The following is a 26,171-nucleotide window of genomic DNA, read 5'->3' on the forward strand; positions in this document are numbered from 1 at the left end:
CTCACAATCATAAACACAACTCCCAAATAACCCACAATATTTTACAATAATTATTAAGGGTTATTCAAATGAACAGCACAGGTCAATCTTGTTTTGTGGATCTTGGAAGTAGATCTAACATACATACATACAAAAATATATTTGTTGCTTTTCGAGGATCAAATATGTACAATGGATCAGGAAGCTGACCACAATGTGACATTGTAAATGTATGTTATCATGATCGTAACATTTACTTTCTTCTCCAGGTTTGTTTTAGGCTGCTGCCTCATCCCGTTCTGTGTGGACCGTCTGAGAGACGCCAAGCACACCTGTCCTGCCTGCAAGACCGTCCTGGGAACATATAAACGATTATAAAATGACGCTACAGCTGCATAGATGAGTCAAATAATCAACAGGTGGTAACATTTTCTTATGGTTTTATGACATATTAATTTTATGTTTTTCACTACAACCTTTGGCTCTGACAGGTTGTTCTAATTATTATTTATTCAAAAACAAGATAAATGTAACTGAGTTTGTTTTGATACAGATAAAATGTGATCACTTTACAACTCTTGTACGAATAAACTTACAACCAGAGAGCTTTGAGTTTGTCAGGGGGCATGGTGTATTTATTAATATTGTCAAACAGAAGTGGTAACGGCAGCCTGTGTGAAGAAAGTCCATCTCCACATGGAAACAGTCACACAAACAGGAAACGTCACCATTAATCAGTGGAACTTCAAACTATCCAACCACCAGGTGAAAAATAGATCTAGACGGATATATATAAGTGTAAAAATCATTGGCAAAAAAGGTTTCATAACTTGTCCTGCTGAAGACAAAAGTAATCAAGAATCTATTATTTACATCGCTAGTGTAAATCGCTAGCACATAAAATATTTCCTCACAGTGAGCAATACAGTATGGCGAACATTTGATTATTGATAAATAAAATGATTTCATCTTCTGGTCTATGTGGTGGTGAGGGATGTGATGAGGACTGTGAGGAGGACGAGGAGGGAGAAGCCAGCGTCTGCCCGGATACCGACTCCATCGGCTACAGAAAACAACACAATAAAAGCAGATATTAAAAAGCATTCATGTTTTTCTTTACGCTAAGAAGAAATACAGAGTCCCTTTTTCTTTATTGGTGGAAAATATGTGTACGTTTTTACTTGTGTGAATGCAATCAAAATGATGCAGGATCACAACATTTTCAATTTCGTAATCATGTACTTTCACAAATGTGTATTTGAAGATTTACAGATTGAAAAAGTAGCTGAAACTTAACAAAACAAACAATTTTCAAACAGAAAGTGTTGCTGTTTGACTGTTTGCTGTTGCAATGAAGAACACAACTAATAACTACAACTACATTAGTTTCCCTGCCAGCAACTTTGAATGGTCATTCTTGCAAATGTCGAGGATTAACTACAACTGTCAGTATCGACACAATGCAGACACACACCAGGACTTTTCCTGTGAGGCAACATTACGAACCATTTAACCACTGAACCAGCCTGCCAACAAGCCACAATCTAATAACCTTATTTCAGAGTACAGATGAGCATTTGTTCCTAATTTGATGGCATTCTCTTAAAATGTAACACAGACATTGCATTCACACAGACCATAATAAAGCCATAGTGACTTTTGAGAGCTTTCGACACCAAACTTCCATGAAAATGAACTCATAATGAACTATTTTTAAGAACTACTTCTACTTCTTCAGCATTTCCCTTAATTGAGGATTGTGTCTGTTCAAGAAAATGTATTATTGATTTAACGTTTGTCTTCACAAATATAAAAAATATTAGAAAGAAGCTTATACTAATTGTTTAATATGCAGCGTGTTGTACAATGTCTGAATGATTGAGTTGTTTACGTTGGCGTCTCTTTTTACCATGTCGTAAACAGAGTTGTGCACCATGTCAGCTGTCAATAACAACACTCCTGTTATGGTGGTGAGAGGCTCAGCTGCTGCAATTTACAGACTTTTAAAAATATATATGTATATAGTTTAGATATTTTCTGTGTTGTAACTCAAATTTGAGTCTGTGGAAGAATATTTCCTCAAGTATGTTTTTCTGTTTTGAAATACAAATACAAACAAAGAGTGTATGGATGGTTGGATGTTTGCTTGCTTGGTTGGTCGGTCAGTCAGTCGACTGGACAGTCGGTTGGTCAGTGGATGGTTGATCGGTCGGTTGGTCAGTCAGTTGGTTGGTCGGTTGATGGAGGTATTGCCAATGCAGCTTTTGGGTAATATTTTCCCATAATGTGACCTTTGAACTCACCTGTTGTGCTTGGAGTGGCTGTGGTGCCTCCAGACCCAGACCCAGACCCAGACCCAGACCCAGAACCAGAACCGGACCCAGAACCGGATGTAGACCCGGACCCAGACCCAGACCCGGACCCAGACCCGGACCCAGCGGTAGTAGCTTGTGGTCTGATTGTGGGGTCTACCCTGCCCCCCATGAGGTTCAGTCCCAGCGTATTGATCTCTGACTGTGACTGCCTGCTGACCCAGCTTTCCACCAGCGTGTGATTTTCGTAGGACTTCAGATCAGGCAAGTTGCTGCCAAGAAGACCCTTTACTTCAGCAACAGTCAGGTTCTAAAGAAGGAAGAGCAGATACATTTTATCCTAACGTGCAAATACACAGTTTGTTCTTTGAAAATCACCAGAAACATTTTCATTAACCAAGTTTCCGTGCTATGCTGGAGACACCCACTGAGGGGTTCCCATAGATCACAAGAATAGGGCAAAGTTTCCCCCCCCTTGAAGAATGTCAAGAAAAATCAGAGCAAAACACTTTCTAGATCTGGGAAACGGTCTCTCAGTGAAAGCTCTAATGTGCATATTTGAGAGCAGTGATTTTCAGTGACACAGACAGAGCACTGACCAGTACAACGTTCTCATTCATGCTGGTGAAGGTAGCCAAGTCCATGCTGATGTTCGACCTCGCCAAGCGTTGCACAAATTCCGAGTTCGCACCGCCTGTGAGGACACAATGTTCTGGTCAAACTTTTTGTCCCATCCCATGTAGATGTGTGTGTGTGTCTGCGGAGTGACGTTTCTGACCGAGGAAAGGCTGCGTGAGCTGGTACTCCTCGGCAGACACAGTGTCTGTAGACCGGGTGCTTCGGGCAAACGCTTGCGTGGCGATGTTGAAGAGTTCCTGTTGTTTCGCTGAAGAGCAGCTCATCACATTCAAGGCATCGGCCTCTCTGCACAAGAGCCAAACACACCGAGTAAGAGATGAGACAACCAAGGTAACTTACGAGAACGTTTGTGGTTGTCTTGTGTGTCCGTGTTTTTCAAACATGTTTCTTGCATTTTGTAAGAGGCCAAACATTTTATTCAGTCACTGTGTTTATGAAATTCCCTTTGCCCATCTCTGTTTATTGAACTCTTAAGAAAAAACAAAACAAAAAAAACAACCTATTCTGTCAATAGACCACCAGGTGGCAGTGGCTCCTTAGAAGAGACCTTTGGGTTTACCCTTCCTACATTTATTCCATAAAAGCATCGAAAATACTCAACCATGGAGATACACTGAACAATGAATTAAAAACAAGAAAGATGAAGGAATCAATATCAACAAAGAGCATTGTTTAGTTTTTTCTACGCCTCTTTTTCTCCTTCTCTTCATTTCCATGTGGCCTGTTTTCAAAAGTTAACATGTCATAACTTTGGTTTTCACCCATATAATTACCTGAAAATGTCATACATGTTTCCATAGCAATCTGTTTGAATGCCAAATATATTATGACAATATTGGTTGTTTAATGCATGCTTTAATAAAATGTATAGTGTCAGTATTTGGCACATGAAAACACTAATAGTTACAACACAGCATCCTGACTGGCTTTTGACACTTGTAATACTCCATTGAATGAAAGGAGCTAAAAGATAAATTAAAAATTCTGATTTCTCTTTTTTGCAATTCGAAAACCAAGTATAATTTCATTTCAATTAAGCTTACATGGTTTTGTGACTGTGGTGTAATAACTGGTGAAATAAAACTCCTCTCCAAACTTCTTACCTGAGGCTCTGTTGGGAAATGTTCGTCAGGACATTGATGTCCAGGAAACACAGGTTTGGTCCTCCGATGAAGTTGAGCTCTGCACTGCCGAGTTTATTCCCCTCCATGCTCAGGTATTTAGAGACGATGGCGACGGCCTGCAGGAGGACCAACGTGCTGTGGTGAGAACATGAATGTGCTTCGAAAGACTTATTACGGACGATACGCTTCATTTCATTTGCTCACCAGGCTTGCGTTCCACTCTCCATTTGTTGAGTCCATCAGAGATGCGACAGTGTCGACCTGAGTGATCGTCCACCTCTGGACGTCTTCAACAGAGGCGACGCGGGACACCGGGCCTAAGTTCTGGACTTGGTATTCTGGGATGGAGGAGCTGTAAGCCTGGAAACATATGAGAAAGTACTATTACTTTGCGTCACTTGTACTTTTACATAAGTAATATGTCAGAGCCTTAGTGTTGACCTTGAGGCCTTGCTTCCCTGTGTTATCTTAATTTTCACGTATTGTCAAATTTTTTTGTTGTATTTAACTACCGGTACTTTGCCTTGTTCTCTCTCTTTCACATGTGGTGGTCCTGTGTTTCTTTGAACAGTTCAGATATATTCAGAGTTAAGATATTGGAAAGTAATAAATTGCGACTTTTACTTCAGAGGATTCACATAACGACAAGAAACAGCTGACAGATAGCGAATTACGCCACCAAAATCTTTCAAATAAATATATATATAAACAGGAAAAGTTTATTTCGGGCACGTGACAAACAAATAACATCTTTCAAACCAAAAACACAAATTAAAAAACAACAAAACAAACAAACATAAAGCAAATCAAGGCAAAAAAATATGGATGAAAATACAACTGTATAGTCAATTTCTAGACTTTATATAGAGTTTTCTCTTCCAAATGTGTATTCTTGTAATTATCTGACTACATAAGTTGCAAGAACAAAGTTTGTCTATTTCCCCTTAACTGAGAAGAGATTGGTTTATTATAAACAAACATCACTAACGTTTCTGTTGTTGATGCACAAACAAAAATATTTGTTGACTGAAGGAGTCCCAGCACAGAAGTTGTGATGTATCTGTGGCACCAAATAAAGGTTTATATGAGATCTCTGGGTATCGGTTCTATTGCTGCTTTTTCCTCTTATCAGTACTTAAATTTATTTTCTTCAGATTCTGCATGACTTCCAACTCATGCTTCCTCTTCTGGAATACTTGCAGTTTAGAACATGAGACATTGATAATGAATGATTAATTCAAATGAACCAAAAAAAAAGGGTTTTCACTGTCTAACTTCTAAAGAAATAATGTGATTTAATCTAAACTTAATGGGTGCTGATATGTACAATACAATTATGTACAAAACCTTAAGACATCCTGATAAGAAGAGACTGTTCAAAATAACTTGTGAAATAGCATCACCACTCTTTTATGAAGTAACTAATAACTGATTAAGTAGTTTTCATTAACTTGTGTTTCGGTCTGCTGTGCCTCCATGCAGAGTCGACCTGTTTCTGTTTCCTGCACCCTCATATGTTCTGTGTTTACGTATAATGCTGATCTGTGTCCTTTCAGTTTGTGTTCGTCCCATGCTTGGTGAGTTTGCAGACTTTGGGGTCGCAGTTTATTTGTCTCTGCTGTCCTCAGCACCTGAGATACAAACCAGTCACCCCCTCTTGTGAACTGACCTGGTGCAGCTTGCTCAGAACAACCGTGAGATATTCATCCAGATCCACCTTCTCGGTGATGGCATCCAGGTTGTCTCTGACCGTCAGGGCTGACAGACAGCTGTTGAACTGGTTTATCTCCAAATAGTCGAAGGGGAACAGGTCATCGCCGATAGTCACCTGAGTGATTTCTCCCACGGAACACTCTGAAACACAGAAGAACACGCCAATGTTAAAGCCTCAAAGCGTAAAAAGTGCAGAGGGGACAGCAGAGACACTGACCTGTCGATCGTCTTGGCCTCCTCCTGATAGACTGCCTTATTTGTCTCTTCAGATTACGTCTCTTCTGCCTGCTGACTTGGAAAGTTCTCAGGAAACGCCTCAGGAACCTGCGCTTTGTTCTCTGCTCACAGGAATGACGGAAAACCGTGAAACATCATACGTCGTGCGTGCTGATGCAGATCTAAAAGAGAACGGGTAAAGTTTCCTGCTCAGTGTGTTTGTGGGTGACTCACTGTGTCAAAGTTGTCATAGAAGTTGGATGTTAAATAGACGGGCAACATCTGGAGGTCGATTAGAGTCTGCTCATCCCACGACGCAGGAACTCTGGTTATTGGAAAACAAAAGTACATTTTAAAGGTTGTATACCTGAAAGCTGAGTTAGTGTGTTTGTGCTGTTTACATACCCGTGCTGTGTGTTTCCACTCAGCAGAAGTGTCTCCACTGCAGCCGCTTGACCATCGGTGAGATCCTGGCAGTTGTTGAGCACATCCAGGATGGACGGATCAGAGTTTTCTATGTATGATCCATCGACAACGCAGCACATGTTTCCCAAAACTAACACGTTATCCTTCGTCAAGCTTGTGTTGGTGATACCCTAAAAAAATTAAAATAAATAAAAAATCATCAAAAAAGAACAGAGGTTGTTTAAAAATCTGGTAAAATAACTGAATATGTAGACATTTTGTGTCATCATTTATCAGCTGGTTATTGCTTTTTCATGTACTTGGGACATATTAAAAGCCCTCACTTATATTTTGTTATTTTCCTACCCTCACATGGAGCCGACAGCGTGTCTCGATGTGCTCAGACAACAGCATTACAAGCTAATCCTGTTTGGATCTGACAATGGCTTGAGTTTCGTATCTCATCACCTGTTTTGTTTTGTTTTGTTCCTCTGGCAGCCCGTTTCAACCAAAGACTATGCAAAGATTAAGGTGCTGATGTCTCAGTAGGATTTGAAAAACCAGTCGGTACATTTACTCACCTGCCTTAAAAGAATTTATCAGACAATTTTTTTTTTAAAATCTTTTAAGACTTGTGCTCAAAGACTAACAAATATCCTCTCCCAAAACTGTATGAGTCTATCATATCATGTATTTTCTCTGGGTTTCTGTCTCTCAGAATGAGCATTTTAAATATAAATTGTTCAAAATGCCAGTAGAATGCACTGCCTTGTTGTAAAGCCTGGGACCAGTGCATGTCACAGCTCAAGGTTCAGACACTCACCAGGCAGCTCCTGGCATTATCAATCAGAGCAGTCCGTCTGGAGCTGAGAGTCGAGGAGAACACGTAGAAGTTTGCATCAGCCAGCTCTTCAAAGTAGGACCTGCAGCTGGCCGTCGGCACCAGCGAGTAACTGCAGACACAAGTACAACCCAATCAGGCCATTGTTGTAAAAACCAGACTGATGAGATGAAACATGCCTCAGTCTTACTCGTAGTACAGCAGCATGTCCGGAGGATAGAGCTCGAAGCTCGTGATTTCTGAATCGTCTCTGATCAGGTTGTACATGCAGGTCAGCTGAGCGAGGAGAAGCAATGTTAGGAATCAACAGTCAGGTTATGTCAGGTGATGTTTTATGAGAACTGTTTCTCCCATCTCTGTACTGCTGTGACAAGTGTTTATACACAGAAGCTATGCGTGCAGAAGCTGTATCCGTTCAGATGGATTTTCGATCTCCCAGTGTGCGTAAAAATAAGGAAAGCTCAAATTCAGACAAATATTTTCTTATGTAAAATGTCATTTTGTGCCAAACGATGTTTTTCTCGAGAAACAAGTCATGTAAAATATGAAGACTGCTCAATTATCAATGTCAAAGTGGCCGTTGGCGTCTTCTATGGCTGTACGTGGTTTATCCTTGCTCCCTCAATAAGAGGAATCCTCCAAAGGGGAGATTGTGTTCACATGTTTGTGTCATAAACATCCATCTGACTTCTTTTCACCTGAGTTTCCACCAGTGGGACCCTGTCCCTCCCTCTCCTGCGACAGGCTCGGATCAGCCTCCTGATCTGCCTCCGTTGGATGGTCCTCACCCCGGTGCAGGTGAACCCCTGAAGCACGGAGGACGACAAACTGCACGCACACATTCGCACCAACACACACTCAGTCAGCCTCGTACAGACTGCGCTATGACTTATTGAAAAGTCTCTCTACTGGGAACTCACTTGTTTGCACTTCCCAGCTGCGTCGCTGCAGTTTCTGTCGCCATGATGTTAAAGAACAGCTCAACCTAAAAACAAAAAGAAATCAGTATAATTACCACATACAGAGTGGAAACGAAAAACAATAGTTGAGTATGCTAAGGGCCTCGTAGCCGTGCCACGTCTCTACCTGCTGTTTTTTCCATCGCTTCCCGTTGAGCCTTTTGATGACCCCGGAGGTGTCTGGCAATCCGAGCAGCAGAGCTCGAGGAATCTCAGTGGCAAAGTCATCCGGGACGTTCTCGATGATCCTCTCGCTGCTCCTGTCCGCTGATACGATCTGTGAGAAAGACAACGGGAAAATAAGTGAACTCTCGCTGGAAAACCTTTCAACCGTCTCATATCGCAGCGGGACACGGTGACGCACGATCTGAACCGACTGCAGGCTGTCGTGTCTCTGACCTGTCTGCTTTTATTTCAGCTCCTTAAAAAAATATGATAGACAGTTATGGTACGTTGGAAAAGTAAAATGTCACTATCATGTAATGTAAAGGTGAAAGAGTAATGACACTTTGTACTCAAATACAACAACTGTTACATGACATAGATCACACCGAGTTACCTGTAAATATACTGCAATTCGACGAGTTGAAATATTATACTTATATATATGAAATGTCTACACCTACAGCTCATTTCTCAGATGCACAATGAAGTGAGCGATGCACTAAATATGTATTAAATATTGGGGGGAAAAAAATATATCTTTTTTAAATTGTGCCACATTTGTCCGAAACATGCATTTGTACCATGAGCAGGATGGTACAAATGTATAACCCTAACCCTCAGTATGTGTGACTGGGCCCTACGCAAACACGTAAAAAAGATACGACTGCAGCTTTATGGTAAATGAATGTGGACATAAAGCTTTAGTCTGTGAAAAGAAAACCTTTATTGGCTACATGAATGCTGATTAACGTTTGAATATCACTCCAGTTTGAGGATCTATTCTGTGACAAATTCTGTCATCATAAAGTTCCCTTTCACGTTTAGGGAGCTGTCACATCATCTATCGCCGATTGATGTATTTGACCGGTTACGATTATGTGCGTTACAAAAAGGAGACTTATAATTCAAAATGAAGTAGTCTTGCCTGAGTAACAAAGGTCTGCTGCACAACCAAGGGTGCAGATGTCAAGTGCTGCAGGAATGAAGAGTGCTGGGAGACGATGATCAGCTGGGAGGGGCTGATGCCCGAAAACACGTTGGAGGGTAAACCCATGACCAGAGAGCCCAGCATGAGCAGTGATGAGCTGTTGATCTGATCGGGTGGAGAGGAGCAGAGGTGACACACGAATGAGAAAACAAGCTCCAAAAAAAATGACTACATTCATAGTGGTTTGCTCAAAAGTCACAACCTGAGTGTGTGTAAGGAAACGCAGCAACTACCTGCATCATGCCTGAATCCATCAGAGCCTGGATGATGAGTCTGGCCTGACTGATTCTCCAGTCCGTAACATTGCTGAAGGTGCTCAGGAAAGTCAGTATGAGAGTGGGATCTAATGTGCTGAGCTGGCCGGAGGAGAGACCGGTGAGTTCACTGCCCAGAGCAGAGATGTCCCCTGCAGTGAGGTTGCCAGCGAAGTTACCAGCCAGTGCAGCAGAGACCTGCAGAAGCAAAGAAAGGCTTGCCTTAAGAAGTATATTAAGTGCAATGAATACAGAAAAACCCGAGGGACTTGCATTCCTAAGTCTCTTATCAATGACTTTTTTTTTTAATGATTAAACCACTGAATTTGTGTATTTCTCGCTTTAATAGTGATTACCAAGAGCCTCACCACAGATAGCTAACAAAAACAGGTTTGATTCTGTGAGTTAGACACACGTTTTTCCTCTTATAATTTTTTATCAGTATGATGTTGGCTCATATTTTTATTAAAATTCATCACTTTTTCATAGAAAAAGCTTACTTTTGGATATTTGTTCAAAATATATTTGTCCAGCTGATCTTTTTTAAACAACGATGAAACAGGAAGTGAGGCGATCAGTGCCTCTTCCTCACTGTAGGAGGCAGTGGTGAGCACACATGTTTATGTTACTGTAAGATTTTTTTTTTTTATCGTTTGACATCCTAGCTTAAAGATCTCAAAACTGGACATTTTGTTTAAACATTACAAAACAAAGCATGGAATTGATTAATGACCCCATGATATAGTCTGGATTTTAGAAAAATAGAATTTTCTATACAATTAAAATGTTTCAAAAAGAAAATGTATAATGTAACTGATGATTTACTTCTTTTTTTTTTAATAAAAAAAAAAAAATCCATATTTTTCTGGATGGATGAACATGGAACACTATGAACGGCCTAACATGCAGCATACACATTTGTTCTTCTGACTTAATACACATTTAACATTCATCTTTGTCCAAATGTCCACCTTACTATGAGAAACACAAGCAGTGGTTCATGTGCAAGCTGGTAATTTGTTGATAAATTTAGATTTTTCTCTTAGTTACTAGTGTATATACATATATCTGACTCACATGTCATTAACCTCACTGCCCGTCATTGATTTAACCAACTTGAGGATTACACAATTATCCTAGAGTGATACTATTAAGGTTTGGGTTTAGACACTCATATGTTATTGCTGAGGTTATGATAAGTCTACAAAAAATGAATTTAAGTCAGTAGAATCTCCCTGAAAGATAACACAATTAATGATTTTGCGAATGAGAGATGATTTCTTACCTGTGGGTCCACATCTGTACAGAGAGCAGTCAGGTTGTGCAGAACAATACGACTTTGTATCGGTGATAGCTGGCTGAATGCCGGGCCAGGAACAACACACCAACACAGAGGAGGAAGACTGCAGGAGAAAAAACATGTTGGAGAAAAACAATGAGCCTTTAGATCTAACGTTACATGTCTTGAATGATTTGCAATAGAGTGTGTGGGCGAAGAACATTTTCTAACTTACAGCAGCGGGTTGAAGTTGCTGTCTTGTTGATAAACGAGCTGAGTGTAGTAGTCGGTGAGGTTTACTGGTAAAGAAGCGTGGTTGATGAGTGCGATGTTGAGAGGGTCAACCGTGAACACCTGGATGACCTGCAGGAGGAACAGTCACACCAAATCAGTAGGAATCAGCTTCATTTCAAATCTATTAGTAAATGGGAAATTCTGGGAAAATAATCATGTTTCAAGTGCCTGACTAAAAAGAACTGAGTTTGTCCTGAGAGATCTGCATGTTTCAAGTAAATCTGAGATGTAGTATTTACACCACTCAATGCTTTCTGTACTGTACAAGAAGTGAGATTTTGAACTGAGCAAATGAGCAAAACCTGGATAGCTTCAGTACCTCCTGAGATCCAAAGGTCTGAAGGTCCTCCAGAGTGAGGAAGACCATAAAAGGCCCAATGTACTCAGCGAACCACGCAGTGGAGTTCAGTTCTGGGTCATTGGCATCATAGCACCTCGGCACCGTGGCTACAGAAACAAAAACGAGAGAAAATTTCAGAAAAACGCCCGAAGAATAAACAAAATCAAATTTTTATTTCAGAGTTTTTTTTTTTTTTTTAAATAATCAAGTGCTTATTCTATTGTTTTCTGAAGTAATTCTGTCCTGTGCTAAACACTGACCTGAGGTGAGATAATCTACAATGGTGCTGAACACATCTTGCCTTTCGAAGTCTGCTGCGGTGTAATCATGATCCCCGAGAACTGAGACACTGAAACACATCAAAGTTAACACACAGTTGAGAAAATACACACTCCTCTGTAAAAGAGTCTGCTGTAAAGTGCTGGAATCAAACATACAGCCTTTGGAAGGCCACACAGGAGGCGTTGTGTGTGACGTTGGGACTGATCAGACTCCTTGTGAGCAGCGGCAGGTAATCCCGGAGGCTGTTGAACCAAAGGTCGACCTCTGACCTGTTGGCACTTCCGAGAACCGTGGGCCACACGCACAGCAGAGTGGGCCGCCTCACCGACTCCACCACGCGCTCCTGTGGCGGATGTGAGTGTGTGTGTAAGTCATCAGAACGACTTTGCGTTTATTTGTTTATTTCTGTGGTACGCACAGTCTCCAGGAACGCCGGGGTCCTCGTGTAGACACTATAGAGGTCACAGAGCTGTGCGTCGTCATCCACAACGTCGGGCCGACGGAGGAATTCCCCGAGATCAGACGGAGGAATTGAGTTCACCACCTTGAAGAGCAGAAAACATGACATTCGTCACAAACTTTTGCTCATCAGTGTTGCAGTATGTTATAAAGCAAATAATTAATTAATAAAGTTGTGACAATTCCTAAAGTTTCTGAGCGCTTGTTGCTTGGAACTTTTGTCCCCCATTAAAACAGATCTCTCTCTCCCCTAAACTAACATATAAGCTAAAATAAACTTGAGCCTCCCTTTTAATAAAGTGTCTCCGCTGGCTGCACATATCAAGTAGTTAATCTCAGCTGTGCTTATTTATTGCTTATTTTTCCTGTCTTCAGTTCATCACTCCATTTCTTGCAGGGACATGTAGATTATAGAGCATCTTCATCTTCTACCATCTTAAATGATGGAAGCTTTAGCTGACGAGTCAGTCATCAACGCGCTAGTGAGTACTGCAAAAGTTTACTTCCCAAGTAAATAGTTACTTATGAGTTTCACCAACCTGAACCACTCTGTCGTGGGGGATGAGCAACAGGAACGTTGTCAGGTTGGGGAACTGGAATCCCATGAATGTGTCCACAAGGTAACTGTAGAAGCTGTGGTCATTACTGTAGCAGCGCAGAGGCGATGCACCTTAATGTGAAGAAAATGAAACAGATTTGATGCGCGCAGAATGAGAACACAACAATCAGTTGTCAGAATGTTTGTTTTACCTTGCAGACTTTGAACAATGTGACTATGGATCTCTTTCTGTGTGTCATCAGTCAGCGTTGAGATGGTCTGATTGAGATTCATCACACTGAAATATGAGGTAAAACACAAAACGATGGGTCACACGCACAAAATGTCAGTTATAATCGGTGGTTATTTTGGTGGCGCTCGCTCAAAACGCACCCCAGCTGCCCAACGCTGCAGTTTCTTCCAGCCAGTATACTGAAGAACGGGTCAACGTGCACCGTTGACAGTTCAACCAACAGGGGCTGCAATCGGTCGTGGAGCCACAGCATCACGTCGGAGTCGCTCACTGAGTGATCGGAGAGGTTTGCACGATCGAACACGACCTGTAACATGGCCGACCTCACCGAAGGGGGGAACATGTTCTCCTGACCCTGCAGACGACCAGTAAAATATAAATGTCTCAAGTGATTTTACAACGAGCGGAGTGGATGGCTGACGGCACGTCCCTGGTTTGGAAAAGCAAAGATCATATTTTAACCACATAAAAAGAAATCTGATGTTCTGATGTTTCTATATTCACAATATGTTCACTGCTTCATCCAGCCGTCTGATGACTCTTTATGGAACATACAGCTCTGATATAATGCTTGTCATGGAATTCTTGTAAATTCAGTGTATATAATTATCTATCATACAGAGCCAGAGCAGCTTTACTGGATGCATTTGTGCTGTTTTTGACAATGATGAAGAGGAACCGCAGCCTATTTCGTCTCGTTTTTTCTTTGTTGTTGTTTTTTTTTACATCAGTCTAAGTTAGGAATTCTGATCCCTGGGGCAACTGTTATAACAGCTTTCAACACCAACTAAGAATACCACAAAGTCACAATTGTAGAGCAGCATTTGTCAGTCACCACTGAACACAAAGTCATTCCGTGAAAACCTTCTAAATACTGAACTGCCAACACTTTTTAAATGGGTAAACATATTGTATCCACAGCAGTATGTGGGCTAACTTCAGTACACAAAGAGCAATGCGTCTAACGTATACAACACATAATGTGTTAATTAGGTTGGATAAATAGATACCGTGTGTTTGATTCTTTCTGTGCTATTTTCCATTTGCAAGCAAGAAACATGCTCACCATGATAGCTGGTGAGAAGTCGTCAAAGAAGGCAGGGAGGAGGTGACTGGGAACGTGACCCATCACCATGTTGACCTGGTCGGAGGAGTTGAGCTGGCCCGGTGTGGCAGAGACCTGAGCCAGCTGTCGCACTGACAGCTGCGGCAAGGCGTCCATCTGCAAACAAACACACCTGTTTACCGCAAAGAACTGACAAGGAAGAAACATACAGGAGACACAGCCGGGGGGGGGGGGGGTAACTTACTGCTGAGAAGCCAGGGTAGATCTTCACAATGTCCTCGAAGGACAAGAGGCTGGTGAAAGCTCCCAGGTTCAACTGCAGCCATTGTCCACTGCTGTTCGTGTGAACGCTGCATGAAGGGTCTGCAGCACGAAAACACAAGCAGCGTGTTCAACCTCAGTCCTCCGAAGGAGCATTATCTACTACTCTGTTTGTTTGTTCTTTAAAGATTCTTTATCGAAACAATGACATGCTTTAAACACTGTGAGTATGTCACAGTATAAATATATCAAAGTGGTAGAAGGTTTAAAAGAGAACAATGAAAAACACACTCATACGACACAGCAGTTATTCCTCTTTTCATTTCAGTTGTAATGAGCTGTTTAATCCGATTATGGCCCTGAGGTAGAAGCTGTTTCCGAGTCTGTCCTGGCCTGACTCAGAAGCAATAAACAGCTATGATCAGTGCATACGTTACAGTGTTTTCGTGATTAGTGTTTGTTAATCTGTCAATCTGTACTCCTTGATTTTCAACAGGACTTAACACCAGCCTCCGAGATGAAAATCCTGATCCTCATCCACACATCAGACTATTGACCTCTTTTGTGCATAAAACCACCACATGCCACCAGTAAAGACCCATTAAGTGGCGCTGAGAACATTTAAGCTCCCTGGTTGCCCTCATAAAAGAACGTACCTGCAGTATTGTTCCTGGTGAGGAAGACCCTGATGAGATGAGTGTACACAGACCTCTGCCTGTCCACTGTCATGTGTGGCTGGACACGGCTCAAAACCTGTATTCTGAGGTGAGGAATGAGTTCAAAGTGTTAAACGATGTTTACTACATGCAGTGCAGACAGGCTGATACGGATCCATCAACACTTACATCTGTTGATACGTGCTACAACTCAAATTCCTTGTGGCAAGACATGAGAGGAAGTCCTGAGAGACCGCGGGGAGGAATGGACGCAGGCGCTGGTTAAACCACAGCTCGATGAAGGCAGGATTGCTGAAGCTGGCCATGGTGTCCAACCGGATTTCTCGTATGGCGTCCAGAATCATTGGAAGTGCAGGATTGTTTGGATCTAATGTCTACAATAAAGATCGAGATGTGAATAAATGCCCTTTAAAAGATGTGTAAGATTTAAGTAATATGACTTTTGTGCACTGGGGGGCAGTAGTGAGTCACTTTCTCAGAGTTTCAGCGGGTTGCGATAATCATCATTTACTCTCCTTACGCACATTATAATCTGCTGCTGTTTCTTCTGTATATAAACAAAATACATTGGAGTGACTCAATGCACCATCTTGTGGCACACAGTGATATTACAAGGCAAGTTGGGCTGTCGCTCGCTGTTTAACTTCAGTAGATTTCTTTCTGATCATCATAAGCTGTTTCCACCCAAACTTACTGTACCTTTAAGTAATCATGCTAAATACCATAAACCTTGGATTATAGTTCCTACCATGTTGGACAGATAATCCAGAGCGCCATCCAGCACATGAGAGGCTTTGGAGAGGAGAAGCTTCCAGACAGCTCTGGATCCTCTCAGGTCAGAGGAGCGATTACACATCAACATCCCTGCCAGATCTCCTGCTGTTAAATTGGACAGCTGTGTAAAGAAGGACACTGGGTGAGATCTTACACTGAAGATAAACCTGAAACTTTTCCTCACAGCAGCATTTTTAAGTTCCACTGGCAGGTTTGAGCATCTCACCGAGGCACAAGCAAACTCCTCGACGTTGAAGTCGCAGAGGCGTCCGTCCAGGTTGCCGCTGTCGAGCAGGAGCTGAAGCCCTGCGCTGTAGTTGAGGAAGAAAACATGACATCCACACACCGGTCACATTATATTTGACACATTTCAATGTCAATAAAATAACGGGAGATCATTTTATAAATCCCACCTGTTCACTCCCATGCAGATATCAGTTTCTGTGAAGAAATAGCACGAGAGGAGTTAATGGATGACAATACCGCCTTATATTTCCTAAATAAATGTACTGAAACATTTGATTTCATACATTACCATTTGTCATGATGACATTGCACTTTGGAACAAAAGGATGAAGAAAATATAATTAATGGTCTTCTCTTATCAGATCAATATGAGACAGTAAATGAAAATATTAATTACCGCTCCACTGTAGATGACACAACCTATAATAAAAGCGGAGAACATACAAATAAGGCACGTCAGTAGCTGAACATAGGCTCAGTTTCTATATATAGCCTATAATTGTCGGTTTTGAAAATGTTACTTTTCCCTCTTTCATTCAATTCACATTCAATTTAAAATATACAGTATCTGTATCAAATAAATATGAGTTCTACATTGATTGTTTATTCACCCTTTTTTTTCTATAGACATGTGGCTTGTTGGTCATCAGTATGTTCCGACAAATTATCCCACAATAAACAAGTATTCTAAACTGAAAGAAAACTGACTTTTACTGAGATTTTATTCATCTGTATGAGGTGGAGACATAATCTATACAAGTTTGAACTATCCATCACTTTGCAGCTTCTAGAAATGGGATGTAAAATTTCTTAAGCTTAATGCCTCTCACCAGGTGGAATGTATTTGGATAATTGCACTTTGCTGTAGTCGATGAATGATGCTACATCCAGAGGCGCTGTAGGTATGACCAAATCCAGCCTGGTAAACCTGGGACAACAAAACCAGTCAAATTAAATAATGAAGTCAACGTTTATCTGACTAATTCAACATATTTAGATCTGGACGTACAGTGTCCTATATGCCGAGCAGGAAAGTGTTCCCTGGGAGAAGACAGAAAACAAAGCTTATTAGTTTCACTGAAGACCATGAAAAACCCAATACAGGAGGAAGATGGGGTTTTTTTGTTGTTTTTTACCGGCTGGATGTGAATAATGAGGTAGGACAGGAACTCTTTGAGTTTCATCTCCTCTGTGGGCTCCGTCAGGAGGTCTAAAAGCAGGTTGATGATGTTTTCTTTCGGAGGAAGAGCGGGAAGGTCCAACAGCAGCAGCTCGGCGCTCTGTTTCCCTGTCAGGAGCTCAAGAACTTCCAGCTAGAAGGAAGAAACATTGTCATGAGAAAATTCAGTCTATTTTTTTTTTTTTTTTAAGAAATAAACTTGGTTTTGCCCAAATTTAAACCTTACAGGGTTAAACTGTGGGTTGAGACGTAGCAGATCTTCAAGGGACACAAACATTGAAAATGGCCCGAAATTCTCCATGAGCCAGTCGGCACTGTTGTTATTAGATGTGGACACACAGGCGGGATCTGAAGCACATGAAGAAATACTTGTGAAATACTTTGAAGCGATGACTACGTCTTAACGTGATGCTTGAAATATGAGAGGTTCAGGCACCTGAGTGTTGCTGCTGCAGGAAGTGGAGGATGAAATTCTTCAGAACCATTTGCTGCTGTTTGTAGGTCATGTTATTAAAGTGGTGGACAAACACTTGCAATCTGAAACCAAGATAAAGTTCATATAATGAATACATGTCTGGGTGTTTTTTTTCTTTTTTCACTGGGACTAATTTGCTTGTGTGCACAGAAAACGCTGCTTTACAAGGAGTGGCGTATGTGCAAGACGGTATGCGTCATTGTAAAGTGGACTTCATCAAGGATGAGAAGTTGAAAAAATTGCAGATTATTCATGGAATTCGTTTGTTTCTTATTCAGATGCATTAATTATTATTGATTATTAATTATTATTAATGTGAGTGTATAATGTGAGTGGTCTGATACTAATGTATCAGACCACTCACATAATTTCCACTCACAACCAATACATCTATCAGGATATTGATAATCTTATTATCCCAAACATTGTACCATTCAGTCCATAAATGTAGAAGTCAGTTCCAAAAAGCATTGATTCGTGTTGAGTGGTGTAACTTTTCTTGAGAAATATTGAAATAGGTTTTTTTAGGGGACATGTTGGCGTAGGTTCAATGATTTTATTGAAATGTGGGGTTTTTTTTATTGTTTTTTTTTTTTTTTTAATATTAGAGGTTCACAAAGATACTGGAGTAAAGCGCAGATGGATGCAACCAATCGCAGAGGTGTGCAAGTTACTCAAATTGTTGGGACACCATTAAATTGACAGGGGCTAAGGACACACTGTAGTTTCGGGACTTTCAGTCAGGTATTTTTAAAAACACAGCAGTTCGTCTGGGAACACAACAAACTCTATTGTCTCAGATGTTCATATCCTCCAGTGTGTTATCTCACATCTCGTGTGAAATCTTTAGAACTTCTTGGTACTTTAAGTTTGGGTTCCTGTCTTACACTCATCTAGCCCAAGTCTAGGACCAGTTGCCACAACCACGTACAAACTTTCTGGAAAGTTATGCTGTTTTAGTCAAATGAATCAGCACTGGTTTGACAGCATGTCTCTTTATCTTCAAGTGACGAAAGAAATTACGCAATGACTCCATGAATACACAACAACATACAGTACATGTTGCATGTACAACCCAGGACTTTGACCAACACCTACATTTGCTGGTATGAGTGACAGCTGAGGTTCTTGTTGCTCAGACACAGAAGAAACCTCCCCGACGCAAAAGGCAGGAAGCTGCTCAGGCGGCTGGAGAACCAGAGATCGATCACGCTGCTGTTCCTCAGCTGCTCGTCAGTCAGCATCGACACCCGGATCTCTCCAAGAATGTCCAGAATTTCCGTCGCTGACGGGCCAACCATGGCCATGGGCTGTAGGAGAGAGTAGTCATTTATCTATACATTTTGTTCATCAAACTTTTGTGTGTGTAAAGGTTGTGGAAGTCACCGACCATGTTCGCCAGCAGGTCCAGGGCTGGGTCCAAGACGAAGGAGAACCTGGTGAGCACTATTTTCCACAGCACTCTGGAGTGACTGCTGTTTCCAGGCAGGTCACACTTCAGGAGAGTTGCCAGCTGATTGGCTGTGAAGTTCTCCGGCTGTATGTGTAGGAGATGAGTGAGTCACTTAGAATATCCAAATGCTTCCATACAAACTGGCTGAGAGGAAAATCACCTGTGCGCATGCATAATCCTCCAAGGTGAAATTGCAGGAAGCTTGCATGAACACGGCCAGGTGGGATTGCACGGCAGAGCTGTGGGAACATGAAAAGAGGACAATGAATGTCAGTACTCTGCAGTAGTTCTTTTATTATTATTATTAGTAACTGGATTAGAAAAACAGAGACGGTTGAATACCTGCCATTTTCTTTGCAGATGTTTGTTGTAACTGTCAAGCAGTGGAAAAAGAAATGATTTCAGATTGGTTTATATCTAACAAAATCAGATAATACAATGACAATCTAAACTGACAAAAGTTAATAATGTCTTACCATTATTAATCTGGGTGTCTGGGCACTGTTAAAGACAGATTGGAAAAGGTTTGATAAAAATGTTTGACCATAACATTCAAAACATTTAAAGATCAGACAACCAGGTACAATGATTGAATCCCTAAAGGTTTACTGTTGGAATTCTGGTGTAGCCAGGAAAATTGACCAAATGATTTAGTTCCTAGGGCAGTAATGTTTGAAATTAGCAAGAGAGGACTGAGCTGAAGTCATCTTAAAATCAGCTTTGAAATCAAAGATTAATATGGAGTTCTTATGGACGTACACGAACAAGCAAATGTACATAATATACTGGATGTTATTAAAACCCTACAAATACCCATAGTGCCAATGTTCCTTTGGTCCGAGGAGTAAATAAAAAACTTCAACTGTCTTCATAAAATCAGCAAAGTAATCTAGTAACTAGCTTATATTGAGTTTACAAGAAGGTGAAAGAGTTCCTCACTAATAACATCCATCCACAGGCTTTGAGCTGGGCTGAGCTCATTTCAACAGAGACACACAAAATCAAAGATGAGTTGAGCAAATGTCAAGAAATCTCACCGTTATGTTCTCGGGCAAGCACTCTGCACAAATAAAACATAGAGGACGTTTGATCAGTTACAGCAGTGATACAGTTATATAAATGCAATTTTAAATGCTCAAATAATACATTTCTAAGTGCGTTTTGTGTGATTCTGCAGGACATTAGTTAAGGTAATCGTATCGTCTCATATTGGACGTAGAACGTGTGTGTGTGCATGTTCGTGTGTGTGTTTAATACTGACCTGGTGGTGCAACGTAGATCAGCTCATCTATCTTTGCCCACACATACGGTTCCAGCGCCGGAGATAGGGATGGTATGGCCTCGTACAATTGGATAAAACTGAACAACAAGTGTGAATAAGTGCAACACGTTTAAAGAATGCACACCATCACTAGATCACCAGGATCAGCTTAAACAAGAAATTCCCAAAACAAGCTTTAGACAAGCATTCATGGCATATACGGAAAGACAAATGGGTAAAGTTGGTGAATTCCACTGATAATATATAGTCCGAGCAGTTGTATTACAACATTTAAATTATCTGTTATAACCAGTGTTTGGATGGTCAGTGTCCATCATCACAAAACTAGTAGAACTAAATAACTAAATGTGCAATCCGATAAAGGTACTTACATCTGTTCGTAGACATAGCACGAAGGATCGACCTGAGGAATCATGTATTTTAGAAAGAATCATGGAGGAAGGTTAACGACTGCAGATTACTTGTGCGTTTCACCAAAGTGAGTTACCTGCTGAGCGAGGTAAACCAAAGATTGGAGGACTTCTCGAAGCCTCCTGTCTGCAGGCGACTCTATCAGGAAGTCGAACACTTCGCGAATGACCACGGCTTTCTCCGGAGGAGTTGGAAGAGGCAGCAGGATCATCTCTGCTAACTGTCGCGGAGTCAGGAAGGGGAGGACCTCCAGCTGAGCAGCACACAAAGAGCGGTAAGACACGAGATGGTTTCCAGAGAGCACAGTGCTTCAGATGTTGTTTCAAAGGAAATTGTCCATGATATCCAGACTTACTCCCATAAAATCTGGGTTCAGCATGTAGAAGTCCTGAACGGAGGCGAATTTTGAGAAGACACCAAAGTTCTCATGCAGCCATTCTGCGCTGTTATTGGCTGAAGAGACACACTGGGGATCTGAAACATTTGTACGAAACATTAATTTGTAAAGTGATTAAAACCATTTGTCTTTACGTTGTCATCTGTTGATATTACTGTAGCAGAAATACAACCATTTAAACCAAAATTACACTAAGTGGATTTTGTCAAGGTCTTTATTCGAGGAAAATAAATTGTTTTAGAATAAAATACATCAGTATTTGATATGTTGGGCAAAAGGAGCACTCTCTTTTCTGATGCCTTTTCCAAGCAGTAGCATATATTTGTGTGCTCACAATAACCCAAAATGAATTTCTTTAGATTTTGGTACATGATTTATTGGTTTTTAGTTGTGTGATTGTAGATCCTAACATTGCACTTCTGATCTCTTAGGAATGTAAAACAAGCTGTGGTGGCAATGAAATTTGCAAATAAAATGCAAAATTCACAGTGAAAAGTTAGTGTTTGAGTCATCCTTTGCCATTTATTATAGAAACAGGGTGAAGACCTATGCTATTTTAATATTTCTATTATGACGCACTAATTAGGTTTTAGATACCTAACCATTTAACTAAACTTCATATACTTACAGGATCAAAGAAAAGGCAAAACAATCTTGAAGAAAAGCACATTTGTGGTCATTTATTTGCATTACACCTGAAGTTGAAGATTTGTTTTCTGTCATATTATTTACCAATGTGACAAAAACACATGGTTTGCAGGATTCAAGCTTGTGAAGAAACGTGAATTACATATAATTGGTTGCTTGAGTCAGTGTCGTCAGTGTACCTACCAGAGCTGTTGTGATGCAGCAGGAAAGGCAAGATAAAGTGCTCGTAGATGTTTTGACTGTACATTGGATGAGCGTCCATGAGACTCATGTCTTGGCTTAGCGCTGCCACACTGCGAGCAGCAGAAATGAAGACGATCAATAAATTTGGATACAGTGAACCACATGATTGCGCAAAGAAAGAGTCATGAACTCACATAGTTTGGTAAACAGGGCAGGAGAAGTTCTTGGTGCTGAGGCAGGCAAGGAGATCCGGATGTACCCCGGGCAAGAGCGGCATCAGCTTGACCTTAAACCACTGCTGGATGAACTCGGGGTCGTCCAGGTGTTCTTGGGTCAGAGATGGAGAATCAACCTCATTAAAGATCTGCTGGAACTCGTTTCCCAGCTCCTGGAAGTCCTGAGAGCGAGAAAGAGAGAGAGTATAGAGAGAGCATTAAAGTTCAAATGCACAAGTTTGATGTAAGTGGATTCATTTTGAGCACAGTGAAAAAGGTTTCACATTGTACTGTAGTTGTTTTACTGACCACTGTTGACAACTCTCTGATGAGTAAGTTCAGACGTTCTGCCAGTTCCAAAATGAGCCTCATGACCGTCTCGTCTGTCATCGTCAAGTTGGTTTTAGCAGCACAGTGCAACACTTCAGCCACATTCTCCACAGCGTCAGTCAGCTGGCAGAATTAAAGACAGAAAACAGGCATGCTCAGCTTGTCTAAATAGTTTCTGTGGATTTCTGACACTTGGGAGAGAAAAGTTTGTGTGTGTGTTCAAACTTTAAACTCAAAGTAAGAATCTCACCCCACAAGGGTTTTTGTCGAGGGTGATGCTGCAGACGTCGAAGGTCTCAGAGGTTTCATTATCCATACCATGGTCCAAATAGCTGCACAAAAAGCAAAATATATACTGAAATATTCAATTAAATCTGATGTAGAAAATCTGGAATGGGTACAAATTAAAATCATTACATACCAGAATAACTTGCAATAATAATACATTAAAATATAATACCTGTGGTTTTTAAAGTGTGCGAGATTAAGCCCAGCCTCATATAGATACACTTCTTTCTCCCATACAATGGTCATAAATTAAGCTAGAAGGTTGTATATTACATTATAGTTTTACAGCACTGATTTCTTTTAATTAGCATTTCTGTTATAGAATAAGCGGAAAAGTCAGCCCAGGAAAGGAGATTCCACTGACCCTCACATTTTTCTTGCACTATAAACACTGTATTACTCAAAACATGCACCATGTAAACATTCCTGTTGGCTGTGAGTAGTTGAGTTAACTGGAGCACCAAGTGAAACCACAGTGCTGATGATCACACGCTGGTGAACAACATTTTTTACATTTGAATTAATGTTGTGCAGAGGTTAGTGCACAAGTGCCCTTTTATAAATGTGGAAAACATTTTCTCACATTATTGCAGAATATATTTAAACGTAAGCCAAACATTATGATACTGATTGTCTCCATTAAAACCACAGGGGGAAACACACCTGAACACAATGCTTGATTTCACTGATGCAGAGATGAAATATGTTTATTATTTAGGATAAAAACAAACAAATTGACATCGAAGAATAAATAAAAAAATAAAAGAATAGATGACTGCTTGACTTACAATACTTGGTGAAAAGGGAGCCTGATGTTTCCACTCATGGGGTCCACGTAATCTGGCAGAAGCCTGCGTAGCACCGGCATTACAACTTGTTGGTACCAATCCTCCACATTTGTCACATCGAACGACGGCATCGGAGGACCCACAGCCGTGGTTTGTGGACGGTACATGTCCGCCACCTCGGCCAGAGTCCAGTTGAGCAGGAACTGAGCCAGCGTCGTGCTCTTCATTTGTGAAACATCCCTCTGGAAACACCAGATAAGGACGTATTTTACTGGGGCCTGCGTGTCAGCATTCACATGCTGCTGGAGAACTTGACCATACCTCGTTTGTGAAGGACACAAAGTTGTGGACAAAGCTGCTCAGCGGTTTGAACGCCGTCATGAATCCATTCACAACCTGGAAGTGGGACAAAATGAGGTGCAACACTTGTTAGCCGCAAGTTGTTAGCCGCAAGTAAACAACATTAGTATACTTGTAATAGAATATGAGTATTTGCCCTTATATTTTGTTGGATTTACAGCATAGTCACTGCATCTGCTGCATTTGATTTAGGGGGGGCTTTTTGCTAGCAGCACTATGCACTATAAACAAAAACTGGTATTTCATGACAAATGACTTTCACGCATCTCCTCTTTGTGTTTGTGTCTATTTGACAAATGTACCTTAGTCATTACCTCATTCATTTTGCTCTTCACCAACACCTGAGGTAAAAGGCTTGTTGTCTAGCTAAAAGACTTTCTCTACATGTGTGTCCATTGGCTGAGTCCTGGCTTTTACTATCTGATGGACTTTATTCTGCTTTAGTGTGGAAATAGCAGTAAAAAAAAAAAAAAAGTGAATAATTTCTCTCACTGGGAGCAAAATAGGATTTAAATTTACCTCACATTTGTTTACTTTAACAAACACTTTATTATAATTATATAACTATTTGACAATTTTAGCGACGATAGCAACATTAGGCCTTATTGCTGCTTCAGTCCATCGAAGGCTTTTCCATTATCGCTTGAAAGAAATGTGTAAATGGGGCAGGATGCAGTTTAAAAATCAAGTTTACTTGAGTCTAAATAATAAGATAAACAATTCATAACTACACAATTTGGCCACCTCAAGCAATAAGTGGATATTTTAGCTATTTGACTTTATGTTTGTATTACAACATCAGAACATCAGTGGAGGGTTTGGTTTTGCTTATAATTAAAGTGTGTAGAGTGTCTATTGAGTGGACATGTCAAATTTCAACACTGTGGGTTTTGTTAAAGAATATGTCAAGATGTACTAAAACAACTTTACAAAATGAAATTCTATTTAGAAAATATAGTTTAAGAACATCTCTAAATCGGCTCAGGTTCTCAGCAGATGCATTCAAATAGCTTTCACAATACGACTGTCTCATCTTAATCACCACATGTTCAAAGCAATGTTTTAATCAGAAAACTGTATCTAGCTGTTGGAACTTGGTGTGGTTGGTTACCTCTCCGATGCTGCTGTGAGGAGCAGCTGGATACGGCTCGTAGGGTTGCAACGGACCATAGGTGGGCATAATCGACGGGTATCCAGGGCTCGTCCAGTTGTGACCCCAACCTGGGCTGCCAGTCGGTGAAGGACCAAATCCACCAGTCATCATACTGTGTAAGATCAGGCTTAAGGTACCGTTGTCTAAACTCTGGACCTCGGGCCTTAACATCAACTCGGCTTTTTGTGCCGGAGACAACAGGTGGAGAACCTCCAGCTGTGAGGGACAAATGGCAGAAAAGTCAGGCGATGGGATCAATGTGGAAAAGAATAAATGCTTGCTGGCATGTGGAATCGAAGTCCATTGTCTATGTATCTCAAGGAAAGGACGGTGTAACTCACTCCACTAAAAACCAAGTTGAGGGTTGAAAAGTCGTCCATTCGAGCCATGACTCTGAAAGCGCCAAAGTTGTTCATCAGCCACTCCTCGCTGCTCTCACTTGAGTTCACACAACCTGGACAGAGATCATACAGTGTGAACGCATGCAGACACACGTGCAAAATATTGATATTTAATCATGAGTGCAGTAACGGAAAATAATAATTTTGACTTCAATATTTGTACATGACTAGTTTGAAGAGAAAAAGGGATTTTTTTTTTTTTTGGTAACCATTACTGCATTTCCGAGCTTTGGCTGCACTTTGGTGCTTTCACTTAAAAATTATTTCACTTGACATAATTTAATGTATATAATCAGGCAAACATCACAAAATGCGACATGACTTCAAAAGAAAAATGTAGAATAGCTAAAACAAAGAAAGTTGAGGATTGATTAGTGATGTAATTTGTAATCATCAGGATTAAAAAGCAATGTTACCAGCGACTCTGTCTCCAGACAGGAAAGGGTACATAAAAAAGGTGTAGATCCATTTTTGCCTGACAGGATCCATCTCAGAGTAATAGTCGCTGAGCTGCTTCACGCTGCAACAAGACGAATGGTGTGT

The 26,171-nt window shown here is 40.9% G+C and overlaps 1 protein-coding gene across 1 annotated transcript in view; it reads right to left on the reverse strand.

Moving 5' to 3' along the window:
* Positions 1 to 606: 606 nt before the first annotated feature.
* Positions 607 to 26,171, reverse strand: part of mslnb (mesothelin b) — a 28,985-nt gene continuing 3,420 nt past the window's right edge. The window contains exons 6-64 of the mRNA XM_080521109.1: positions 26,045 to 26,148; positions 25,569 to 25,681; positions 25,186 to 25,443; positions 24,036 to 24,110; positions 23,715 to 23,956; positions 22,889 to 22,970; positions 22,618 to 22,761; positions 22,288 to 22,490; positions 22,094 to 22,203; positions 21,221 to 21,339; positions 20,942 to 21,118; positions 20,826 to 20,857; positions 20,434 to 20,531; positions 20,210 to 20,232; positions 19,649 to 19,673; positions 19,515 to 19,545; positions 19,333 to 19,411; positions 19,110 to 19,256; positions 18,818 to 19,029; positions 17,681 to 17,781; positions 17,471 to 17,592; positions 17,201 to 17,377; positions 17,074 to 17,105; positions 16,895 to 16,992; positions 16,462 to 16,484; positions 16,354 to 16,375; positions 16,232 to 16,259; positions 16,045 to 16,129; positions 15,793 to 15,939; positions 15,213 to 15,418; positions 15,024 to 15,127; positions 14,351 to 14,469; positions 14,107 to 14,262; positions 13,181 to 13,395; positions 13,000 to 13,085; positions 12,789 to 12,919; positions 12,209 to 12,334; positions 11,946 to 12,133; positions 11,769 to 11,857; positions 11,488 to 11,615; positions 11,110 to 11,237; positions 10,881 to 10,998; positions 9,575 to 9,793; positions 9,279 to 9,446; positions 8,316 to 8,465; positions 8,150 to 8,214; positions 7,928 to 8,057; positions 7,420 to 7,505; positions 7,212 to 7,341; positions 6,389 to 6,579; positions 6,218 to 6,308; positions 5,985 to 6,105; positions 5,724 to 5,908; positions 4,259 to 4,414; positions 4,034 to 4,170; positions 3,070 to 3,215; positions 2,891 to 2,985; positions 2,283 to 2,601; positions 607 to 1,042 (exon numbers count right to left, since the gene is read on the reverse strand). Of these exons, the coding sequence (XP_080377235.1) occupies positions 957 to 1,042; positions 2,283 to 2,601; positions 2,891 to 2,985; positions 3,070 to 3,215; positions 4,034 to 4,170; positions 4,259 to 4,414; positions 5,724 to 5,908; positions 5,985 to 6,105; positions 6,218 to 6,308; positions 6,389 to 6,579; positions 7,212 to 7,341; positions 7,420 to 7,505; positions 7,928 to 8,057; positions 8,150 to 8,214; positions 8,316 to 8,465; positions 9,279 to 9,446; positions 9,575 to 9,793; positions 10,881 to 10,998; positions 11,110 to 11,237; positions 11,488 to 11,615; positions 11,769 to 11,857; positions 11,946 to 12,133; positions 12,209 to 12,334; positions 12,789 to 12,919; positions 13,000 to 13,085; positions 13,181 to 13,395; positions 14,107 to 14,262; positions 14,351 to 14,469; positions 15,024 to 15,127; positions 15,213 to 15,418; positions 15,793 to 15,939; positions 16,045 to 16,129; positions 16,232 to 16,259; positions 16,354 to 16,375; positions 16,462 to 16,484; positions 16,895 to 16,992; positions 17,074 to 17,105; positions 17,201 to 17,377; positions 17,471 to 17,592; positions 17,681 to 17,781; positions 18,818 to 19,029; positions 19,110 to 19,256; positions 19,333 to 19,411; positions 19,515 to 19,545; positions 19,649 to 19,673; positions 20,210 to 20,232; positions 20,434 to 20,531; positions 20,826 to 20,857; positions 20,942 to 21,118; positions 21,221 to 21,339; positions 22,094 to 22,203; positions 22,288 to 22,490; positions 22,618 to 22,761; positions 22,889 to 22,970; positions 23,715 to 23,956; positions 24,036 to 24,110; positions 25,186 to 25,443; positions 25,569 to 25,681; positions 26,045 to 26,148 (7,378 nt within the window). The 3' untranslated portion in view covers positions 607 to 956. The remainder of the gene's footprint in view (positions 1,043 to 2,282; positions 2,602 to 2,890; positions 2,986 to 3,069; positions 3,216 to 4,033; positions 4,171 to 4,258; positions 4,415 to 5,723; positions 5,909 to 5,984; positions 6,106 to 6,217; positions 6,309 to 6,388; positions 6,580 to 7,211; positions 7,342 to 7,419; positions 7,506 to 7,927; positions 8,058 to 8,149; positions 8,215 to 8,315; positions 8,466 to 9,278; positions 9,447 to 9,574; positions 9,794 to 10,880; positions 10,999 to 11,109; positions 11,238 to 11,487; positions 11,616 to 11,768; positions 11,858 to 11,945; positions 12,134 to 12,208; positions 12,335 to 12,788; positions 12,920 to 12,999; positions 13,086 to 13,180; positions 13,396 to 14,106; positions 14,263 to 14,350; positions 14,470 to 15,023; positions 15,128 to 15,212; positions 15,419 to 15,792; positions 15,940 to 16,044; positions 16,130 to 16,231; positions 16,260 to 16,353; positions 16,376 to 16,461; positions 16,485 to 16,894; positions 16,993 to 17,073; positions 17,106 to 17,200; positions 17,378 to 17,470; positions 17,593 to 17,680; positions 17,782 to 18,817; positions 19,030 to 19,109; positions 19,257 to 19,332; positions 19,412 to 19,514; positions 19,546 to 19,648; positions 19,674 to 20,209; positions 20,233 to 20,433; positions 20,532 to 20,825; positions 20,858 to 20,941; positions 21,119 to 21,220; positions 21,340 to 22,093; positions 22,204 to 22,287; positions 22,491 to 22,617; positions 22,762 to 22,888; positions 22,971 to 23,714; positions 23,957 to 24,035; positions 24,111 to 25,185; positions 25,444 to 25,568; positions 25,682 to 26,044; positions 26,149 to 26,171) is intronic.

The sequence above is a fragment of the Blennius ocellaris genome (genome assembly GCF_963422515.1).
Source record: "Blennius ocellaris genome assembly, chromosome: 3".
In the NCBI taxonomy this organism is placed as follows: Eukaryota; Metazoa; Chordata; class Actinopteri; order Blenniiformes; family Blenniidae; genus Blennius; species Blennius ocellaris.